General features: G+C 41.0%; 1 protein-coding gene and 1 long non-coding RNA gene across 4 annotated transcripts in view; one reads left to right on the top strand and one right to left on the bottom strand.

Annotated features, from left to right (window-relative positions):
* Positions 1-24,685, bottom strand: part of LOC116720590 (uncharacterized) — a 957,300-nt gene that overhangs the window by 801,062 nt on the left and 131,553 nt on the right. The gene's annotated exons all lie outside the window — the stretch shown is intronic.
* LOC116720425 (solute carrier family 41 member 3-like) overlaps positions 19,279-24,685 on the top strand; it is a 29,882-nt gene continuing 24,475 nt past the window's right edge. The window contains exons 1-2 of one of the 3 annotated variants that reach the window (XM_032563691.1): positions 19,279-19,463; positions 24,059-24,396. In XM_032563691.1, coding sequence (XP_032419582.1) covers positions 24,103-24,396 — 294 coding nt within the window. In that variant the 5' untranslated portion in view covers positions 19,279-19,463; positions 24,059-24,102. Of the gene's footprint in view, positions 19,464-21,661; positions 21,892-24,058; positions 24,397-24,685 lie in introns of those variants that run through there. The other 2 variants (XM_032563707.1, XM_032563699.1) reach the window with 2 other exon arrangements.

Below are 24,685 nucleotides of genomic sequence, written 5' to 3'. Positions count from 1 at the left end.
TTCTGTGTTTATTTAGAGTTTTCTGTGTCCTTAGTCTCTTCGTTGTCCTGTCTTCCCCTTGATTGTTCCCAGGTGTGTCTCGTTTCTGTGATTACCCTCCCGTGTATTTAACTCCACCTGTGTTCCTTGTTCCTCGTCGGGTCCTCGTCAATTATTCGTCAATGTTAGCTTCAGTGTCGTCAGTGTTTCCTTGTGCCTGCTGTTCGTCGTTACTGGACTTGTTTCACCATTAAATCATCATTTTCCTCATACCTGGGTCCGCTGCCTCTGCCTCACCACCAACACCACACCGCTTCATGACAGAAGGACCCGACCATACCGAACGGTGAGGCTGCTATTATGGACCCAGCAGGAGTGGGGTTACCGCCTAAAGGGCAGAGCGGCCCGTGGCGGAGGTCCGGCAGGGAGGACAGGGAGCTGGCGGAGGCTCTCGCCGACCTGCAGCGGGAGCTTTTCCGGGGAACAAGGCTGGTGTTAGCACCCCCCGGATATGGCCCCCGCCGATTCCTTCGTCCGGGAAGCCAGCGACGTGAGCCGCCGGTGGAGCCGGCCCCTCGTCGCCTTCCGGAGCTGTCACCTCCGCTGTCTGCCCGGAGACAGCGACGTGAGCCGCCGGTGAACCCGGCCCCTCGTCGCTTTCCGGAGCCGCCACCTCCACGGTCAGCCCGGAGACAGCGACGTGAGCCGCCGGCAGACCCGGCCCCTCGTCGCTTTCCGGAGCCGCCACCTCCACGGTCAGCCCGGAGACAGCGACGTGAGCCGCCGGTGGACCCGGCCCCTCGTCGCCTTCCGGAGCTGTCACCCCCGCGGCCGGTTCCAAGGCTTCGCTGCGGCTCGCCCCCGCGGCCAGTTCCAAGGCTTCGCTGCGGCTCGCCCCTGCGGCCGGTTCCAAGGCTTCGCTGCGGCTCGCCCCCGCGGCCGGTTCCAAGGCTTCGCTGCGGCTCGCCCCCGCGGCCGGTTCCAAGGCTTCGCTGCGGCTCGCCCCCGCGGCCGGTTCCAAGGCTTCGCTGCGGCTCGCCCCCGCGGCCGGTTCCAAGGCTTCGCTGCGGCTCGCCTCCGCGGCCGGTTCCAAGGCTTCGCTGCGGCTCGCCTCCGCGGCCGGTTCCAAGGCTTCGCTGCGGCTCGCCTACGCGGCCGGTTCCAAGGCTTCGCTCCGGCGCACCCGAGGCCGAGTCAGCCGGCGTTCCAGCCGGAACACCCGAAGCCGAGTCAGCCGGCATTCCAGCCGGCGCACCCGAGGCCGAGTCAGCCGGCGTTCCAGCCGGCGTTCCTTCCGAGACTCCCAGTGTTCCTTCCGAGACTCCCAGTGTTCCTTCCGAGACCCAGACCCCCAGCGCTCCGACTCAGACTCCCTGTGTTCCTCCAGAGACTCTCTGTGTTCCTACCGAGACTCCCAGTGTTCCTCCTGAGACCCTGACCTTCTGCGTTCCTCCTGAGACCCTGACCTCCAGCGTTCCTCCTGAGACCCTGACCGTCTGCGTTCCTCCTGAGACCCTGACCGTCTGCGTTCCTCCTGAGACCCTGACCGTCTGCGTTCCTCCTGAGACCCTGACCTCCAGCGTTCCACCCGAGACCCTGACCTCCAGCGTTCCACCCGAGACCCTGACCTCCAGCGTTCCACCCGAGACCGAGACTCCCTGCGTTCCACCCGAGACCGAGACCCCCAGCGTTCCACCCGAGACCGAGACCCCCAGCGTTCCACCCGAGACCCAGACCCTCAGCATTCCGACCGAGACCCCCTGTGCTCCACCAGAGACCCTGCCTCGGGGGGCTCGTCGTCGCCGTCTGTGGGCGGCCCCCGGGACTCATCGCCACCTCCAGCACCGGGGACGGCCGCCGGACCGCCTCCGTGGTTCCCGCCTCCAGCGCCGTGGACGGCCGCCGGACCGCCTCCGTGGTTCCCGCCTCCAGCGCCGCGGACGGCCGCCGGACCGCCTCCGTGGTTCCCGCCTCCAGCGCCGCGGACGGCCGCCGGACCGCCTCCGTGGTTCCCGCCTCCGTGGTTCTCGCCTCCAGCGCCGCGGACGGCCGCCGGACCGCCTCCGTGGTTCTCGCCTCCAGCGCCGCGGACGACCGCCAGACCACCTCCGTGGTTCCCGCCTCCTTTGCCTCCGCCCACCCTGTGGGTAGTTTTTTGTTTGTTTTTGGACTCTTGGCCCTTCCTGTGTTTCCGCCCACAATGGTGGGTTGTTTTTGGTTTTTTCTAGACTCTGGCCCCCCGTCCAGCGCCCCTCCGCCCACCCTTGTTGTGTTTTTGTTTTGTGGGCGTCTGGTAGCCGCCCTTGAGGGGGGGGTACTGTCAGGATCTGTGTTTTTCTGTGTTTATTTAGAGTTTTCTGTGTCCTTAGTCTCTTCGTTGTCCTGTCTTCCCCTTGATTGTTCCCAGGTGTGTCTCGTTTCTGTGATTACCCTCCCGTGTATTTAACTCCACCTGTGTTCCTTGTTCCTCGTCGGGTCCTCGTCAATTATTCGTCAATGTTAGCTTCAGTGTCGTCAGTGTTTCCTTGTGCCTGCTGTTCGTCGTTACTGGACTTGTTTCACCATTAAATCATCATTTTCCTCATACCTGGGTCCGCTGCCTCTGCCTCACCACCAACACCACACCGCTTCATGACAAAGACAAATCATTTTTTATATTTTTTTTGTTATAAATATACAAAATACTGCCAATTTAATGATATGACCTTTCGTCTTTTATCCACAATTTCTTCTTGAGCTGTTGTACTCATATCTCCTTTGATATTTTTTATTTTTAAGCAGTTAGCAGAAACACTGGCAAAACATCAAACTGCTCCCTCATACTCAGGCGTACTGTGTGCATTCTGTCTACAGATCATTGAAATTTCATCATCCAGCTTTTCATGATAAATTCCTGCATTACCAATAATCCGAATTGATACTCCCAAGTTTGATGAGCTGGTTGGGCTCCTAGCTTCGTTTCTTCTCCACAGCACAACTCTCTGTGCTGCACAGAGACTTGCACATCCTTGTGACTGTTGTGCCAATTCTCAATGTTATCAGCTTGGTGTCACAAGAAGTTGGATGTAAGCTGCTTCCTGTCCAAGTCAGTGCATCACTGAGCATACTGTTAAAATATACCTGTGTGCGAATGTGTCCAGCAGACATTCGCTTTGCATTCGTCTCGAGAATGCAAGGACCTCCAAGGAGATGAGAACGCCTGAGTAAGTTGGTGGCAATATGAAACTGCTGTTGCTAGCTAACCAATGAGTGAGTGATTTAGTTGATGCCAGGAAGCTTTCTTAGCTAGAACCTTGAGAGGTTGAAGCCTTTCCTCTGCCTACATCCCCCAGAATCCCCTGCAGTTCTGGATTGGAGTTCAGTGAAATTATCAAAATTCTACTGGGCATATTTTCTATTGATATCGATCACGTGTCTTTCGGGATAATCACAGTGTCTTTGTGGTTTAATTGGGGGGGGGGGGGGGGGGGGGGTGATTATTTGTTTTGTACAAGGCCAGGTTACTTTTTTCTTACTAATTTAGTTTTGTCTAATATTAAAATCTGTTTGATTATGTGAAATATTTAAATGACAAAAAAAGGTAAATCAGAAAAAGTTTGGGGAAAATACTTTTCCACATGCTTCATGCTTATGAAGGATGGTATAACTTGAACCTGGGACGTGTGGCTCAAAAAGGTAGCGTTTCCAAAAAGATTGTTATTACGGATGTTGTTTCCTTTTAGAAATAACTGGAACACATTGGATTTGACACTTTAATGTCTCCAGCTCTCTGAGTTTGCACGTGTTTTGTGCAGCCCACTCAACTTTACACTTTATGCTACGTCCTAACATGATACCACAGCTTCATCTGCTCCCCATCTGGGGTCCCAATGACCCTAAAGTCAATAGGGGCTTCATACACTTTTCACAGCAAAGAGGTTGTCAAAGTTGAGATTTGTTGGTTTCAAAACTAGAACTCTTTTCCTGAATATTAAAAAAGAGGCTAAAATTGAGGAAGCACATAAAACATTTCAATGAATTGTTAAATATTCTGACCTTGCATGTTTAATTCTAGGAATGATGCATTTGTTCAACTTTAAAAGTGGCAGCAGCAGTTGGATTTTTGCAAACCCCAGTCCAAACAGATTTGACAGCAACATTCAAGTAGTTTAAGACAATATTCTACTGACACTTTTTTTAATGGCTTGTACCTGATGTATTGCTTGATTCTTCAGCTTATAAAAGATGAATATCAGCACTAAGATATAAAACATGTGATCACACCAATAATTTGCTCTCAAATTATAAATCTTTGCACTTTATTTAGAAAAAATGCCCACAAATTTGTTTTGACACCTATAAACTGTCCAAATTCTATCCAAGGCTTTAACAAAATAACTTAAAGGGCAAACCACAAAACCTACTGAAGGTCAGAAGTTCTGTCAAACCTAGATAATACCAAGTATCAGAACTGGTATTGATATTGGTGATATTAGCTCTGTATTTGCTTGGTATCAGACTGGTACCAAAATATGCACTTCTAGTAAAATATGCATAAGACAGTATGTGTATGTATTTTTTTCCTTTTCATTTCACTAATTTGTGTTAATTTGACTTCCATCAGCATGTCAAACTGGTCGATTAAAGTCACAGTGTTAGTGTACAAATTCTGGATTTACGTTCTCCAGTTACTGGAAATGCCAGTGTCACTATGGTCAAAATAAAGTATTAATGAAGTAATAAAGTAAAGTGATAAACTTTACAAAACATGTCTGTTTTACATGTTGATAGAAGACCTTGATCGGTATATATTTTTGGTCTTTCTGTGACTGATTACCTCCAGAAGAAGCCTGAGGACTTGGCTGGAGCTCTGAAAGCTTCTTGGCAAATAGAGATTTTTGAACCAAAGCAGTGAAATGTCCCATTAACCTTACGGAAAGCATATTTCAATTTTCTTTCTCCATAAATCAAGTACTTTACATTCTCAGATTTTTTGTTTGAAATTTAAAAATAAAGGTTTAGACATGTGTCTGCCAGGTTTCTGGTCATTCCTGATTCCTTAACCTTTTCTTGACTTCTTATGCTGCCTAAATACTGTAATGGAATTGTGTTTCTCCTTACATGAAAAAGCGCAAAGCCTTCTGTAACTTTGTTGCTTTGTGATAAAAAATATTTGTTAATTATGTGGATGTAAATTTTTGAATTTGAAAAAAGTAATAAAATATTCTATTGCAAAATTTCTCATTATTCTGTGTTTCAGCAAATTAAAAAATATAATCCTAACTGATCTAAACTAGAAGAAAAAAATGTCTACTGCTAAAAGTGAAAAAATCTGACTACAATATTTGAGATATTTGCTAATAAATCATTTCAAGGCAATTAAATATTTGTTCTTTAGTTTGCTATCTGAAACTTGTGAAATTGTCTACAAATTTTTGTTCCAAAAACTTTTGGCCATGACTCTTGACATTAAACAACGCAACAAGGGTCGGGGTGGGGCTTTGACTGATGATAACACCATCAACAGTCACCCACATCATGATTTATCTGATAATATTCCTGCTTAATAATCAAGGAAATGTTTTTCTGCCTTCATTCACTCACTAACTGCGGCTCATTCTTTCCCTCTTCTCACCAGGCATGTTCACTTTGAAGGTTTTCCAAAGCATGAGTCAATGCAGAAAATAAAAAGCAGTTCACTGACACTTATTCACGTCATTGTGTGTACTCAGGCCTGGAGTCAAACAAGCAGATTACCAAATATACAAAGAACACGTGAGCAGAGAGGCTTTTTTCAAGGTAACACTTTTATTTCTTATAGAAAACACAACCACAGAAGGAAAAAGCATGACAATCTTAGTGTTGAACATTAATCTGTCATTACAAAAACAAATATGTCTTAACAGTACATAGATCCTAAGTTGTTTGATTATTCTTCAGTGGATATCATCTATGGTACAACTAAATTACTTGGACTGATCAAACTTTTATGACAGTATATGACAATGTCCAATTGCTTAAATGACAACATGGATTGCACTTAGCTATATTTGTGAAAACATTATCAAAAATAACCTGAAGTTTGACTAGGAAAGGAGACTTTCTTGGAGGGAAACTAGAAATGTGTAAATAATCATCAAAACCTCTGGAGACCATTTTACTAGACTCAGAGAAACAACATTCAATAGATGATTGAATGTTTATTATTTACCAGAGGCAGGTAAACGTCAGTATCATCAGCATAAAGATTATCCATCCATCCAGTTCATGTCTTTTTCTCATTCAATCAGGGTAACGGAGGTAAAAGATTGTTGGTGTGGAATCTTAGACGTCCCTCTAAGTCCTATTATAAATGGCTTGTACTTGTATAGCATTTATCAAATCTAGAGGACCCCCAAAATGCTTTATCCTAAATTCAATCATTCACCCATTCACTCACGCTGATGTTGGTAAGCTACTACATTGTAGCCACAGCTGCTCTGGGGCAGTTGGACAGAAGCGAGATTGCAGTGTACGGGTACCACCAGGACCTCTGACCATCAAGACGGGTGAAGTGTCTTGCCAGCAACTGAGATAGACAAAGCTGAGATTTGATCCTGCAACCCACTGGTTACTACCAACATCACCACTAACATCCCAGCTTAGGATCCCAATCTGCTACCAGACTGAAATGGATGTATATAGTTCCTCCAGCAAAGTTTGTCTTGGATGTACTCTTTGCAGAACCTGCCAATAAAATGCCCAACGAGACATCTATTCAACGTTTCTCTTTGGCTCCCTGATGGAGTTCCTCAACACAGCAGTGCCTAGGAACCTCAGGAGGGAGGATATTGTCAGGATCTGTGTTTTCTGTGTTCATTTAGAGTTTTTTGTGTCCTTGCGTCTCTTCGTTGTCCTGTCCTCCCCTTGATTGTTCCCAGGTGTGTCTCGTCTCTGTGATTACCCTCCCGTGTATTTAACTCCACCTGTGTTCTTTGTTCCTCGTCGGGTCCTCGTCTAATGTGCGTTCGTGTTGTTCCGTGTCCATTCCTTTGTACGGTTGCTACCGGTGTCGAGCCCTGGTTTCCGCTCGGCCGTGCTGCCCGTTATTTTGGACTGTGTTATTCTGGACATTCATCATTAAATCCATTAATTTATCCTACCTGGGTCTACAGCGTCTGCCTCACCACCAACTCCACCCGCACTACATGACAGATATATCAGTTGCTGTTATCTGGTATTTTCATTGTTCAGTCATGAATAATGACTGAACAATAGTGGAGACATGGAATGTCCATGAGTCGATAAAGCTAGATCCTCACCTGTCAGCTCAGCTCTTTCTTCACAAAGACAGACCAGAGCAACTCCATCGTTACTGCAGTTGAGACCAATATTCGTCTTCATATCTCCTGCTGCATCTTGCCATCAACTGTGAATATGTTTCCTGAACTCAACCAAGAAACATATTCACAGTTTTCCAGTTGAGAACTATGGCCTCAGACTTACAAGAGCTTACTTTCATCCTGGCTGCGTCACACTCGGGTGTAGACCGCTCCAGTGCACTCTGAGGATTATGATTTAAACCCAGAAATAGCAAAATATCGTCTGAAAACAGCAAAAAAAATGAGACTCTAGGGTTTTCAAACTAGACATTCTTCTCTCCACAATGACAAACTGAGATCCTGTCTATAAATGCTACAGACTGATGAGGAACAGCACTTGTCAGAAATGACTTTGACTTTGGGGCAGGAATGTGGACATTGTTTTTGGTTTTGTGATAGAGAGACCCAGAGCAATCCCAGCATGCAGTGGTCCTGCAGCAGCCTCTACATCCTGAACTAAAAAGCAAGGAAGAAAACATACAGAAAAAAACAAGTGTAGGTACAGACCCCTGAGGCACCTCACAGATTTACAGCACAGAAGGAGCAATATGAAAGTTTTAAAGTTAGATTTGAAGATGGCATTCCAAGAACATAACGACATGAGCCCTCACTGCTGTGCAGCTGCTGCACTGTTTTGGAAGACCTCAGTGATCACAGCTTCAGGAAGGATCGGTTATTGTTTTTTATTTATTTTACAACCTTCCCCGTTCTCTGGCCTGCTTCCCTTTGCTCGCAGCAGGCGGCTGAGTCTGTGTGGAATCAAAGACTCTCCTCACTTCATTATGTAAGGCCACTGCTGGTTGTAATCAACCTTTCTGAAGTATCCTAGGGCAGCAGAGTGACAACATTCTTGGCACTCAGTTCAGCAGTGAGGGGATATTTCCTATTAAAAGCAAGATCCAACGTTATATTTGCAAGCAAACTATAAACAGAATATTTTTGTCTGTAAAAAGCTATGCATCAAAGTAAAAATCATCAAGTTTCCTCTGTAGTAGAAAGAAAAAGTTATTTTTTGTTTGTCTTGACCCAACATCATAGTAAGTTTGGAAAAAAGACATTAAAATTTCAATTCAAGTTATTCTTTAAACACTAATTTCTTCTTATTGCCTGCTCAGGATGAGGAATTGCTGCATGTTCAACAACTACATGTAATTATTTGGCCTTCTTTTCATAAAGTCCTACTGACCGAACTGAATTGGTCTTATTCAGAGGTTAGAAGTTAGTAAAAAAGTTTACTGTACAATTTGTGGAATATATGAACGTCCTGATTGATAAAGCCGGTGCCAGAACACTTTGACATTGTTTGAGTAGAAATACCCGCTATTTTAGGTACTTAGTGGAAAAAGAACAATAAAGAAATAACAGAACAGCTATTGATCTGTGATCTTTTTTAGCTGTACAACCCAACACTTATTGGTGGCCTCCACAGGCAGAACTTATCATAACTGCTTTAATTACAAAGCCATCGGAATTTAGTAGTGATATTTTACTTATTAGTGGATTTTTGAGAGTTCACACAACTCACCACTGGTTTATTGATTTATTTCTTCTGGAAAACTATTAAATAATGACGAAGTGTCAGATATAAATATAATATGTAATTTAGAATATCATAGAATTCAATAAAAAAAAAAATAGCAGCACCTAAGAGAGGTCATGGAAGCCCTTGATAGTTCTCTTAGCATTTTTGATGCTATTTTATCATTTTCTGTCAATTCTACTATTTTCCAAAAATAAAAAGATGACGTTTACTGGCGAATGGTCTTTGATTTCTCTGACTCTGTGTTAATTTTTCGCCTTCTGTTCCTATCTCGACCCACTGGTTTGACCTAATATTTCCAAACACCTGGTTAATAAGCTACTGCAGAGCTCTCTGACCACTTGGCTTCCAAGGTCAGTGCCCAGTGTGTGTATCCAAGTGATGCAGCCATGTCGTCAGTTAATCCTTCTCACGTACCAGACCCGACCACACCAACACTTTAAGCCTCGCTGTGGAAGCCTCGTGACCTCCATGCCCCACATGAACTCTGAAAATGCTGAGCAGCAGACTTTGGCTCTGCTGTTTGAACCTGTGACCTCAGCTGTTCAGTCCTCCCTTTTAAGCCTCGTAGCAGATGGTGGATTATTGAGCTGCTTAATATCTGGATTGTAATTTTGTTTTTAAAATGAAAACAAAAAATGTAACCGGGGAGAAATTTGGGTATAGATACAGAAAACAAGATGCTTTGAATCAACATGGACCTTCAGGAACCTGTCATAGTGTTAAAGTTGAGAAGCTAGGATACTGGATTATTTCTTCAACCCAAACATGTATGTGGGAACATAAATTGAATCATTTTAACCAAATACTGGGTCGAAAATTGCAAATCAGTATGTTAGTTTGTGTCCTTAATTTCTTCTTCTACTAATCTCCAATTTACATTATTTGTCGTTATTTAATCTTTTAACTTTATGTCTTTCCTGTTTTTTGTTTTTTTTTCTACATAGAAGACGCATCTGGTCTGACATTCTGTTTGGCTGTGGTACTTTCAGCTGTAATGCTGAGGTAATGCTGACTAAATGTCCCTCTATTAACTTACTTTACTTTCCTTTTCTTAATTTTTTTAAAGTATTGTGTTCATTTGATATTTTTTATTATACAATGGCGTATTAGTACCATTGTAGATAGAAAAACAGAATGGGGGAGTAAATTTCTGGCAAAACATGTTTATCTTTTCTAGAATAAACAAGAAAATTTCTGACCTCCAAAAGTCAAACATTTGTGCAAAAAAAACCTCAAATTTTGAGATCAGTCTCAGAAATGTGCTAACAATACATTTTTGAAAATTCTGAGCTCCCAAAGCAGAAAATGTTCCACTTTTGGAAATTTTCTGAGTTTCAAAGGTTGAAAATTTGTCCCCAGACAATGAGTAAAAACAAACAACAATTACACAAACAAGGTTAAAATGACTCAACTACACAAATTTTATCAGTACCATAAATACAATTAGTATACACTTTAGATACAAAACAAGGAAACTACAATACAACTATAAAAAGTATAATAAATAATTTAAACTAAATTATTTTGTCTTAATCTGTAGATGTACTGTAGTGTTTAATAAGTAACACTGAAGGAAAAAACACATTGTCCTGCATTTTAACTACACAATTAACAAAGAACTATCTCACAGGTCGACATCCAAACTTCATAAAAATACACCCCAGGCTGTTTTTGTTCCCGGGTCTTTCTTGTTTCAATGTTCTAAGAACCACCTAATCCTGCAGCCTCTATAGGAATAAGAAATCTGAAGTCGATAAACAGTTTAAAAGCACAAAAACGTTACTAGAACTTGTTTCTATGAGCTGCAGTTGCACTGTAAGGCTCCATATGATTATGCAACAAGTGACTTTATTAGCGCTGAACCTCGACAGCAACACATCAACACATGTTCCATCTGAAGCCGTTTAGTGAAAGCCGACGCTCATGGCCACTGTGCTTACATATGCACATACAGTACATACTGGATGCTGCCAACAGGGCCCACATGTGATTCTGATTATCAGTCACACTGTGGAGCATTAAAGGCTCAGTCTGAATACATTTTTTGATCGTTTTAAAAACATCACTAATTGAACGGGTAAGGAAATGATAGTGACAAGTTTGATGACCGTTGTGAGGAAGCCTTCAGGTTACAGTTTCATCTATGTTCCAAACATCATTATTGGATGTTTGGAACATAGATGATGTCAGGAAATATGGATCATGACTAAATCCTGAATCTATGCAACTTTATTTAAGTTTCCCCCGCAATGTGGCACGGATCTTAGAGATAATGTATGGAAGGTATGGAAGTCAGAGTATTTCCCAAACCATAATTGAAGGATGGACTATGAATATGCTTTGACCTGAGATTGGTTCTCCTATGAGGAGCGGAGGAAAAGTCTCACTGAGGACAGTGTAGGTAGTATCCTGGCCACTGCCTTTCTACGCAGGTCCACTCCATTCCCATCTCCTTTCAGTGTTATGTCTGGCATTTCTCCCATAGACCTGGATTTCTCCAGGCCAAACAGCAAACAGAAGAAGTTGTGAACGACTCACATTGATTTTTTTTAGAATTGCAGTCTGCCTGTGGTTTTAGCAATGGCAGCGAAGGAAGCCATTCAGCTTGTGTTGGCCACGCCTCCAAATACTGAGTAATTAAAGTTGGAGCAGGAGGAATGTAGCTTATTGCCGACAAAGATGTCATGGCGCTACTCCCCATGGGGTTGTTTACAGCTCACTCAATTTCCGGTAAGCATCATGGAGCTAACGCATCACATACGTCACAGCCAAACGTTAGTGATCGGGGAAAATCAAACTTTTAATGATGTGAATGATGGAAATAGCAGTTAGTGTTTTATTCTTGTTGCTATGGGGTAATGAGGATAATGAAACATACACAAATGTTTATGATTTTGATGAATAAATGTAGTTTTTTTAGGTTTCTCTACCATCTTCGCTTTGCACTTTGTGTATGTTTGTACTGGGTCAGCTGGGCCCTGATAAAGTGGGTGAAACGGTTGTGGCACAAGGCCATCAATGTGAGCTGCAACAGGTGCCCCAAAGTAAACCGCAAAATGTGTCGTCCACATGATGTTTGACAATCTATACCGTATCAGCGCACGTGAACCGCAATGTGCCTCTCCTGTAAAATGATTCTGGACGCAAACTGTGCAACCACTTAGTGGAAGAGCCACATGTTCATCCGCTGAATGACAGACAAATATGCAGACAGACAAGTAGATAGTTAAAATAGCAGCTAGAACATGGCATTATACATCTAGCTGGGACCCACAGCGTGGCTGGCAACAGAGTGCAGGAGAATTTATTTATAGCTGCATTACAAGTTTCCATGATGATTTCCCTACACAAGGCCACAGTTACCTAACATCCACGGCACTTAACATACGAGCACCAAGAAACCGAGAAACGTCCTTTCCAGAGGAGCAGGACTTCTTTTTTCTTCCTTCTGGTGGTCACAAGGAAGTAAATATAGAACAAAGAAAACTGAAGCCACATATGTACTTTTACTGCCTGACTTCAGCTTTTCCTGTATTATGTATTTCCTGTATTTTAGGAAACATAAAGTGATTTGTTTTACGTTTCCGATTTGTTTTACGTTTCCTTTTATCATAATTAAAAGGTAGACTTCCAAAAATATGTCAGTTGTTTTTGATAGATTTGACTTTTGAACTATATGACTCCCTCTATAAGCTTTCCAAAGTTCCTGGCCCAATTCTCCTGACAGAACTAGAACTTCATCTTGGTTACAGCCTGCCTTGCTCAGACATCTGTTTAGTTCTGCATTTTGAGATCCAGACTTTGTGATCATTGCTCCAAAACAGTGTTGTCCCTAATCCACTTTTAGTAACTGAGTGGTTTGGATTGGGTCATTACCTATTTGGAGGACAAAATAGACCAAATAGGCTTCAACTCCATGGGTAATATCTTGAATTAGAGTAGTGCACCAGTCCTTCCTTCTGCAAAACACCCACACAACATTATTTTAGCATCCCCTTACTTTAAAATTCAGATGATGTTCTCAGAATTCTCCCTTTGTCTTCTAATAGAAATACTAACTATTTTAGTTTACTCCGACCAAATGTGATGTTTCCAGAAGTCAGGTCTTTATCCTGGAGAGCATTTTTCAAACTGTAATCTAGCTGCTGCTTTTTGAGTCATGGCTTCTTCCTCTTTGAGTGACCTTTCAGCCTATGACCATACAGAAGTCGTTTCGCTGTGAATAATGGCACGATCTTCTCAGTTTCATCTTTACAACAGTTTTTGCTTGTGCTCTGAGGCAGATTCAAGCAATTTACAACAAACTGTGGAGGTACAGAGTCTTCTTCTTTTAATAATGATTTTGCAAACATGTTTGTGAAAATAAATTGCTTTAAAGATGGAGGAACACTTAAACAAATTTTGATGTGCCTTATTTTTCAGTGGAAGATAACAATGACACTTGCGTGCTTCTGCATTATTGTCAAACAATTGGCAGCAGACCACTTGGTTTTAGATTGACAAATAAACAGGTTCCACTTTTAAGGTTGAAAACTGGTGATTTGCCTATTGCTGTGTCAGTTATGAGGCGGCTCACAGTAAGAAACATGAAAAACATATTTCTGTGAAATTTATGGAAACTCTGTAAAAACTAGTTTACTGTCAGATAGTAAGATGTTTTTAGATGAAGATTGTGACAACAGTACAAAGACATAGCTTATTGTTGTAGACATCACCATGTTCTAGAAGCAAAAGAGCCATATTGGATTTTAAGATTGATTGGCAAGAAAGTACTGCTCTTCCAAGAAAAAACTTTTCGATTGAATTAAACTATTCTGCCAGGAAGCAAACCAGTTTAACTTTATGCCTTTGAACATAGTGTAATAAAAATAAGCAAAAAGGAAAATAGGAATGATGTCATGTTGGTCCTAGATTGGTCAGTTTGAAATGTTACACTGTTTACTGTACTGATTACTATATGTGGCTTAGTTAAAGGTTTGCATTTATTCCATGTAGTGAAATTCTCCATTAATTAAATATTTCCTCTATACTCTTAAAAAAGCAAATCTAAAACAGTTGGAGAACCAAATTAGTTCATAATGTATAGGTAAAGCTCGTCGTGAGTTAATTTATTCTAACAGGGTTGATGTATGGATTTGATCCAACATACTGAGTTTGTCTTTCAATTTAAAAAAACACATAAGACCTGAACCTTCAGGGCTACATAAAGACAGCTACAAAGCCGGCCTTCTATCACCTGAAGAACATCTCCAGGATTAGAGGACTAATGACTCAGCAAGATCTAGAGAAACTCATCCATGCATTTATCTTTAGTCACATTAATACTGCAGCAATGTCTTCACAGGTCTGCCTAACAAATCAATGGGCCAGCTGCAGCTGCTGGAATTCTGACTAAAACCAGGAGGATAGAGAACATCATCCATTTGTGAAGTTCTTCCACTGGCTCCCTGTAGCTCAGACAATAGATTTTAAAATACTGTTGCTAGTTTATGAAACACTGATTGTCTTAAAGATCTGCTGTTGTATCAACCTTCCAGACCCCTCAGGTCTTCTGGTTCTGCTTTCATCCCCGGAACCAGAACCAAACATGGAGAATCAGCATTCAGCTTCTATGCACTACAAATCTGGAACAAAGTTCCAGAAAATTTCAAAACAGCTGACACACAGAGTTCCATTAAATCAAGGCTAAAACCTTGTTTGGAGTTGCTTTTGTTGAATGATAAATGGAACATTGACCAACATGTATTGATTTTAGTGACAGCACTTGACAAAAGTCTGTTATTGGTTTTCACAGCTGTTGATTGTATGATTTGTTTATGATGTTTTTTTTATGTTTTCACTACGTAAAGCGCCTTGACCTGCTGTTGCTGAAATGTGCTTTGCAAATAAACTTCATTAATTAATAAGGGTGACTGTTGCTTGTGAATGACACATTCCTTTTCCAACATGGCTGTACTACAGCAGACAAAACAAAGTCCATCCATAAAAGCATGGACGAGTGAGTTTGTCGTCCCACGTCAGTGTCTGATCTTATAAATGTTCTTTAATTTCCATAATTTTGTAGAAAGCCTTTTCAGAAAACTTTACATAAATAATCTGCACGTTATTAGAGTTTACCAGTGAAGTGAAGCTGATGAGGCTCTTTATAGTCTTTTCTCTAAACTGACCAAGTCCCAGTTTTTGACCCAATGTTAAAACTGTTGAAGTGATACTCTGTTCAGATTCGCAAGACTGATTAGTGTAATTTTAGGTACAAAACTTATTAACAACGATATTGTTATTCCTTTTTTGTTAAGTCTGCTGCTCATCTGGTTGGACCTGTCTGCTGATACGTCTTAGTCTTCGACTGTTTGCCTTTCCAGGTGGCAGCCTGCCATTCTGTGTTTTTGCTTTCCAGTTTGACAGCATTACTAGTCCCCTAATGTTCATTCTATCCTGAAATCTTTACCTAAGATCAGAGGCTTCCCTATATTTATTTTATTTATTTTTTCTTGAAGGTGAAACTTAGTTTTCTTGTAACAACAGATATAAAAGTGTTTTTTCCAGTGTGTTTGTCCAAGCATGCCTCTGCATTGTGTCTGCATTGTGTTTTCAAGAAAAGATTATTTAAGGCGAAGAAAATGCCAAATCTAACCCGGCCATTATAATCTGAGACCAAGGAAACCCACAAATGTTATACTGTGCATAAAGAAAACCACTTACACTTGCACACAACACAGAATCTATAGGCTGACGGAGCCGGTCCTGGTTTTGATTATAGCCGATAGAAGCTGAAAAGTCAACTTTATGGGACTTTATAGCGGATCTTTATAAGCTCCAGGAGCTTTCCAACTTCACAATGACAGATGAAGGATTCTCCAACTACAGCATGGCTCATGTTACTGTAAAACCTAAAGTAAATACGAGCCATACTTATAGCCTGTACCAGACAGGCTAAAGGCTGCAAAGACTCATAACGCCTGATTTTATTTTACTTTTTTACCTCAAACAACTTGAAAAACAACTTGTCTTGCTCACCATGTCCAACAGGATGTGTGTGTTTCTAAAAGCTTCTTTGTTTTGACTGTGGCAGTGAGCAGCGAGCCTAGAAAAGCAAAGGCTTTATTTGAACTCTGACGTCTGTTCCAGATACTGTTTAATCTATGCTGACATCTAGTGGTGGAGTTGTGCATTGCTAGTAAGTGAAACTGACATGCCACTGTTTCTGGAGGTAGAAGATTTAAAACAGGGCAACAGAGGTTTCACATGCATCTTAATTTTAGAACATCTAAAACCACAATTATTCAGTTGCTTCAATAATAAAAATAATAATAATAATAATATAGAAACTGGGCCTACCTTATTCTAAAGCAATCTTGCTAGACTTTTTTTTTTTTTGCTTTATGTATCTACAATGATTTATTTGACCACACAAGCTTTGGTCAATATGGCAAAATGGGTTTGCCATATTTATGCCCTTGTAAAAGGAATCCAAAGTTTTGGAAAGCAACATGTGGAGGACTGCGCACATGTCAAATCAAATTTGTGCATCATATTTCAGCAACAAGATCATTCAAAGTGCTTTACGTCATAAAAACACAAAAATCAACAATTGAAACGTTACATTCAAAATGTTGGTTAGTGTTTCGTTTATTATGGTACAAAAGCAACTCTAAACAGGAGGGTTATTACTCTAGATTTAGAGGAACTCAGTGCTTTGGCAGTTTTACCATTTTCCATACATTTGTTCTAGATTTGTGATGCATAGAAGCTGAATGCTGCTTCGTCATGTTTGGTTCTTGTACTGGAGATGCACTTATGACTCATAAATTAAGTTAAGATAAGGCCTAAGATAAGTTATTAAGATAAGGCCTGTCGCCATAAACAATAAATCAATTAATCGCACGATAAATGAAAATTATAGACCTCATTTTAATTTATCGGTTTTATCGTTTCTTCCTGCCTTTTTCTCTTTCTATTGATGACACTGGATGAAAAAAGGCTCAACTCCGGTGCTCTCCACTGACCCCTACCTTCCTCATTTCCTTAGCATAATGCCCAGTTCACGCTACACGATTTTAGAATTGTCGGCCGATCGTCGGCCTATTTTCAAAACCTGAGAGACCACACATTAGCCGACAAAAATCGTAGTAGGTCTAATGGGTTCAATTGTGCCCTCTACAAGTCCACTAATTTTAAAACCAGGCTTTAATCAATTTTTTACCACAATCTACCTGCAATGCATGTGGCTAGTGTCAGCATAAAGTCCTGACTGAATGAAAACCATTATAACCTATTTATGCCACGTTAACAATGAACAGCTGAAAAGTTACCGGAATCAACTGCGGTAGCAATTTCGCTCCAACTCCTCCCCTTGTCATTTCTATATTCTTTGCACGAAATGTTGAATAAACATTAATATTTCCACATATCATCTCCGATGTCCGCTGGACATCGGAGATGATATGTGGCCGTGTCAGCTGTTTGGGATTCCCCTCCGTGTTTTCCCCTCAGAAAGCGCAGAGGGGGATCCGTACTGTCTGATTGGTTACTCGTCACATTCAACAGGCTGTGTTCTCGCTCCCAGTCTGGGAAAACCCCAAACGCTGCAGTGTTAAACCGGCCAAGACAATTCAACATGTTGAATATGCCTGATTTAGATGGGAGAGGCCACGACGTTCTACCGACTGGACCCGATCAGTCAGAACAGACCTCACACTACAGTATGATCGGTTTCGATTATAGCAAGTCCAATCTTTAAACGTTGGACGTTCTAAGATTGTCATAAGGGAAAAAATGATGTAGTGTGAACTATTGCATGAGGTAGTCAGATATCTTCTCTATCTAAATCTAAGGATTATTGAAGGGCAATATAGTATACATACTTCATAATCTATAATCTTTTGGTTGAATGTAGTTTTTAATTCCACTGTTGTTTACCAGTTCCAGTGTTAAATGTTCTTTTGAAAATAAAGGATATTTATTTTTGGCAGGAGATCTCTTGCATTATTATGTCATTACCATTACATCAGTTTAAAATTGTTTTCAAACAATATTATCGTTTATCGCAATATTTTTTGAGACAATTAATCGCTCAACAAAATTTGTTATCATGACAGACCTACTTATGAAGTCTTGCTCCAGCGTTAGCTCCGCTCCCCCTCCAGCGCTCGGAGGTTCCCTTAGGCTCTAAGTAAGTGAACCTCAGAGCGCTTGAGGAGGGAGCGGTAGAGAACGACTAGCCAAAATTAGCGTTCATAAATCGGATCAACCTTGAGCTAAACGCCACTTACACTGTGTGTATGAGTCTTTAGTAGTGTGTGAGAGACAAAACATAGTTTTTGTCCTAAACAGGCCCTCATACTTTTGGCCTACATGTAAAGCACCATGCATGGCAGAAAGCTAACTCAGCACAACACCATTTTTGTTTTTTTGTCCCAATACCGGTGTCACAAAGTGAAAACTTCTTGAAACGAATAGACAAGCATTTACTGGTAGCCTGGTAAAATCGCTTCTACAGAGAGTCCGGGCCTTTGGCTACTGAGAAACTAGATTTACCAGCAGAAAACTTACCATAGGGATGCTAGGGTCATCCAGCTGACATCCACCATGTCTTTGAGTTGAAAAAAAATCTTTAAAGTTGACAGGATATTATGTGTTATTGGAAGACATTATTAACAATACCAACTACAAAGTTTTATGAAAGGTAAATATTAAAATGGTGAGGGGCGCAGTAATAAGGCTGGCTGCCAGGCTTATCATACACTGAGGGAGCCCTGTAGAAACGACTGCTTCCTGGAGGCAAGGGCTCTGTTAAAGTTTGAAATGCTACGTAGTCGCTGAAGTTTGCCTGTGATGTATGCAATGCATCAGTTTGATGCTATGAAGCTTACCGGAAACAACTATTCCCCCATTGAAAAGAGAGAAGAGCCGAGCCAAACGAGTTGGTTTTAAATGTTAATTCAATATTTGGACACGTGGCTACAGACTGGATGGCTTTGTTCACTTCCTCTGCTGCCAGGCAGACTACCCAACTTCTCCTTTTGGTCGCTGATTGGAGAGATTAGAAATTCTTCCAGAGAAATACATTTTAATGGGAGAAAATCTAGATGAAGCACTGAAAGGGGATGAGAATTGTGTAGAAAGCCGATTGCCTGGGTAACTTGCCAAGCTTTTTCTACCTGAATATAAAGTAGTTCAGTATGCTAGATGGGGTGATCATTATTCATGCAAGATAATTATGTCCCTTTTTCAAATTCCAAGCAATCTACTCTTTGTCCTAAAGTTTTAATGAATAAAAGAGTGAAGTGTTCCAGCTGCCTGCTGCCATCAGCCTGCATACAAGAGATGGAAGGAGACAGCAGGGCCGGGGGATAACCTTATCTGCTAATGCCATGTAATTTAAGACGGTGCCCTATGATGCATGCACTCTGCCTCATATGCTGCCCATGCACACACCAAGGGCCTATCATACAAACGTATACGAGAAAATTAGGTCGTACAGATAGCCTTAATTTAGATACAGAAACACACACACAACATAGGAGAGTTATTTCTGGGAGCTTGGACATACTACGGCGGTGAACGGACTCCGTTTGACGAGCTAAGCCTGAAGACAAACGGTAGGACTAATCAATAACAGCAGAACAGCTCCAGCTAAAGGAAAACTGTATGATGGATTTCTGTGTTCGGAGGTGTATCCTCGATTTTTTCCAGTGTGCGGTAGAAGTAGTGAAAGTTTGTTGTTGAACGCATGTTGAGTGAGCGTTGTGTTACAGTCTGAGAGCAGTGTCACTGCAGCAAGCAGGGTTAGGTAATGTACAATACTACATGCAAACACGTCATTGGAGAATTCAATCATTGCAGTTCCTGCCGATAAGATCAGTGGTTTCTACTGACCAACACAGAACCCAACCATGGGGTTCACAATAAGGCTGTAGCCTATAGGTCACTATAAATGTGTGCCAAAACAGTTCATATGCTTAAAGTGACAGCAGTGTTACCACTAAATTACCCTAAACCACATATGTCAAAGTCAAGGTTCGCCAAAAGGTTTTGTGTGACCCTCTATACTCTAGAACAGGGTTGCTCAATACCTCAATCATGGGAAGGTTTTGCGTCGACCTCGGCAGGAGGCAGCAAACTGAACGCCGTGCTCTCATTTATAGGTGCTCTCATTTAAAACGACATTGTTGGCATTTTAAAGTGTTTGTTTTACTCATTGTGGTCGAGGTGCACGTACATTCTTGGATTTGAACTGTGAAGCCCGTCTTTGGCAGGACATTCCCATATGGTAACCTATTAGAGTACATAATAAAACCACCCTTGTATTGCCGTAGTATTTTTGGAACATACTGTATTAGTTGTAGAATTAATCTTGGTGTACAAACCCAAATTAAATCTATCCAATTGATATTTATGTACACTGCCTGGCCAAAAAAAAAGTCGCCACCAAAAAATGGTCACACTCTCTAATATTTTGTTGGACCGCCTTTATCTTTGATTACAGCCCGCATTCGCTGTGGCATTGTTTCAATAAGCTTCTGCAGTGTCACAAGATTTATTTCCATCCAGTGTTGCATTAATCTTTCACCAAGATCTTGTATTGATGATGGGAGAGTCTGACCACTGCGCAAAGCCTTCTCCAGCACATCCCAAAGATTCTCAATGGGGTTAAGGTCTGGACTCTGTGGTGGCCAATCCATGTGTGAAAAAGATGTCTCATGCTCCCTGAACCACTCTTTCACAATGTGAGCCTGATGAATCCTGGCATTGTCATCTTGGAATATGCCCGTTCCATTTGGCAAGACAAAATCCATTGATGGAATAACCTGGTCATTCAGTACATTCAGGTAGTCAGCTGACCTCATTCTTTGGGCACACAATGTTGATAATCGCCTATGTAGTACTTATCCAATAGGAGGCTTGTACCTATTTGCTTAGTTAAATCCAGGTGGCGACTTTTTTTTTGGCCAGGCAGTGTATATGATTGTTTTATGGAGAAAATAAGATATCCTTAAAAAGTCTAACTATTTTAGCATGTAATCAGTAAAGATGTTGTTGATATCTTAAGATATCAAAAATTAATTGCACTAGGAAAATGACTTTAGTCAGTTATGTGCATTAGGTTTTAATCTCCAGATATAGAATCAAGATTCAATGACTAAAATAAAGGTAACACATATCTGCAGCATATGCTAGAATATATAGATTTATATTAATTATCTTTATTTCAGTTACATCAACCCACATGGTCGTATTCTTTAAACCAACCATGGTTCCTGCAAAATGCATCCTGTGTGTAGTTCAGGGCTCAACTGATTTATTACAAAAATAACATTCAGAATATTTAAAATGCAGTTGCATCAGCTACAGTTCATTAAAACATATTTTTCTGAATTAGAAGTGCCACGTCATTATTCCATTTGTAAACATTTCTAAGAAGCTATGACTAGTGGGCATGCCTATTTGTGCTGAATGCTATTCTTTATATTTTAAATTATATTTTAGGTTTTTATATGGGACATTTAAAATGGTGCCAAAAATGGGGAAACTCAGAGTGTACCTGCAACAAATAGAAAACACCAAAATGCACACAGCAAAAATACTATAACAAAAAGCAAAGTTAGAATATCTGCAGTTGTGCAACAAATAGAAATGTGTGTCCTAAATCTTACAAGTGAAGTTAATTCTGTTTTATTTAAATGTTGTTTACATTTTTTATTTAAAAAGCCCAGGGATCTGTGAAGAGTACAGAAGTAAACATGCAGTTATATGATAAATTGGCTTGCCATACATTAACTGACCCGCTGACTCGACGCGTTGCCGAACAAATGTTCACTCCACCACATCTGCTCCAACCAGAGGGCGCCTGGCTGTGTAACCGTGGTTACTGTGACAGATGCATTATGGGATGTACACACGGCAGCTTCCAATGAAGGAATGTGCGAAAACAGAAAACGTTCACGCGAGGAAATCTTCAAAGCTTTCGCGGTGTTACAGGAGTTTTCGGGACACCGCGGGAGGCGCTGCGACTCCGTGTGGACGTGTGTGTGTACTGCTGTTTTTATTCCGCCTCTTCAGGCAGCTTGAACGAGTCAACAAAGGATAACTCTGGCTTTAGGAACGTTAACGCATCTATACCAGGTTTCAATTCAACACAAATACAGGAAATGCAGGTGTTAAATCGGTATTTTAAAGCATTCGTTTATAATTAAATTGAGAAAGTCAAAAGTGTTCTGTTTGACTTTTAGAATCCCTCTTCATGGTGGAGGATTTTTTTTTCATTCAGGTTTTCAGGAATTCCTTCATGCACAGATATCATAATGGTCTGAGACAACATCTCAATCAGGATGAGGTCCTAATTTTGACTAGGCCATTGCAAAACTTTGATTGTTGCTTTCAGCTAATCGGGGGGAAAACATGCACCGATCAGCCTTTTTCTGCTGAAAGCTGATTTAGCTGACGCTGCTTTTTGTTTTTCCTGAAGATCATCTGATCTACCTGATTTTGATTTGGACCATTTTGAAATAATTTGACGTCATAAAAGACAAATAGTTATTTTTGATAATGGAAAAGTAGCTTTTTAATCCGATCAAAACTGAAGGGATTGCAATGTATACATCAAAGCATATCTCTCTAAACTTTATTTCATTCTTTAAACTAAAAAAAACGTTCCTGACGTTAGTCAACACACTCATGGACCATAAATATCCAGGGATTTTAGGTTTGATAGATTTAATAAATCAACAAATATAATATCATTTTTTTCAGTATTTGGCTTGTCGATCATCAGTCAGCCAGTCAAGACAAAATTGGCCAGTTTCAACATCTGGTCAATATATTGGTTTACTATTCTAATATAATCTAGTTAAATGCTTATCTCACATATCAAAACATCAGTAGTTTTCTCAGCTTTAATTCTATTTTATAGAAATCAGGTAAGATTTTTGTGACAGATTTCTGCTCATCCCGCATTAGATGAGCAGAATGAAACGGACCAAGCAGAACTTTTCAGGCCCGGAAGAACAAAAAGGGAAACAGTGTTTTTTTTGTTTTGTTATTTTTTGTGAAATTAATCTGAATTTTGAGTGAGTTTTGAGTGAATTTTGACTCAAGGCGTAGCAGCGTTGCTAGCGTTAGGCAACGTCCAAACCAGGGATGTATACCGGGGTGGAGATTAGCAGCCGCCACTGGCCAAATGCGGGTAAAAGTATGAAGTGGAGTGTAAATTGGAGCAACGCACCGCCACTGTGGCGGGTTGACAATTTGAACAGAAAAAGAAAAAAAAAAAAAGTTGCATTCAGTTTGAACTTCTGTCCAGGGGAGGACTGGCCGTCTGGAATCCAGACTGATGTACATAATGTCCTTATCGGGCGGCCCTACGCTGTCAAAATTTAACAAAAAAATTATACTAAATCAAATTTTTATCGACCGCGACAGCCCATTGGTTGATTTTATTGACGGACATTGGGTTTATCCAATGAAATCCCTCAGTCCTCCTTGGCCCGCCCCTTTTTAATTTCCACCCCCGGATGTATATTAAAGGAGAAATCTTACAACTGCTAAATTCTGATACCGCTCCATTTTTGAATAAAATACATTAATATCCTTTTATCAGCCATGTTATGTTTGATTTAAATTAATAGTAAATAGTTTGATTTGAATTAAACAGGGCTGCAAAAATCCAGTGACTTTTACTTAACAGCAGACGCGAGTTATGACATTTGGTAAAATAAAGTGAGCCACGTCCTGTTCTTGTTGCTGTAAATATTCACATAAAATCTAGAAAAGAAACAAAGTCAACAAAAAATTTAGAATATAGTTTATGCTTTAAAAAAGAACAAAAAACCCAACAAAAAACAGGCAAACCTGCAAGACTCTTTATGGTTTTAATCTACAATGATTTACAGGTGCCTCTTCTAAAGACATTTGACTTTTTCTATAAAATATTGTGTGTTTAGTTTATTGTTGAGTAGGTAAAGTAACTTTTGCAATTTTGATAAAAAATACAGTTTGTGAGCCTCGATGGTGCAAAATGCTTTAGACTGGAAGACATGTTTATATGCTGCTATTGGGAACCTTAGTAAGGACGAGCTGAAAATACAGATATGTGTGTCCAAAAGGTTTTTAACAATTAAGATTAGCAGACTGAGAGACACTTTAAAAAAAAATAAAAAAATTGTCTCAAACTCTGACATCTCACTGTATCCTTTAGATTAAATCAACCCAACCTATCTGGTCAGAACCGCCGCAGCCGCCATGCCCGGTGATGATAAACCACAACAGGTCCGGCAAAGGAAGAAGAACAAAAAGTCCCGATCCAATAGGAAGAGTCCTGCTGGGAGTCCCACTGCTCGTCTTCCAGACATCCTAGATGCACAAGATGACCTCATATCATCCCAGCTTCTCCAGCCGTCCCCTAAAAAGCTGCCAGAGGAGAGGCCCAAAGTGGAGGAGGAGTCAGCCATTGCGATCTGTCTCCAGGTGCTCTTCCCCTACCTGCTGGCTGGGATGGGGATGGTGATGGCCGGCATGGTGCTGGACAATGTACAGGTTGGTTTAGAATCCAGCAGAATCTACATCTCTTTATGAGTTACATCAACATTTATTTTCCCTTTGGGATCAATAACACATTTTTAAATTGAATTAAATGATTTAACAAGGAGAATAATTACTTTTTCACATCACAAGCGTTTAGTTTGGGTATCTGTCATCCCTTAATAAACAAAATCATAATTTTGCAACTGCATGTTGTATATACTCAGGTTGTGTTTGTCTAATTTTAAATCTGGGATCAGGAGAAATGTGTAAAGGACCAAATACTTTGTTTCACCACCAAAAC

This window comes from Xiphophorus hellerii, chromosome 1 (assembly GCF_003331165.1).
Source record: "Xiphophorus hellerii strain 12219 chromosome 1, Xiphophorus_hellerii-4.1, whole genome shotgun sequence".
Lineage (NCBI taxonomy): Eukaryota > Metazoa > Chordata > Actinopteri > Cyprinodontiformes > Poeciliidae > Xiphophorus > Xiphophorus hellerii.
The sequence above is the reverse complement of the archived record's forward strand: the minus strand, read 5'-3'. Positions and strand labels throughout refer to the sequence as shown.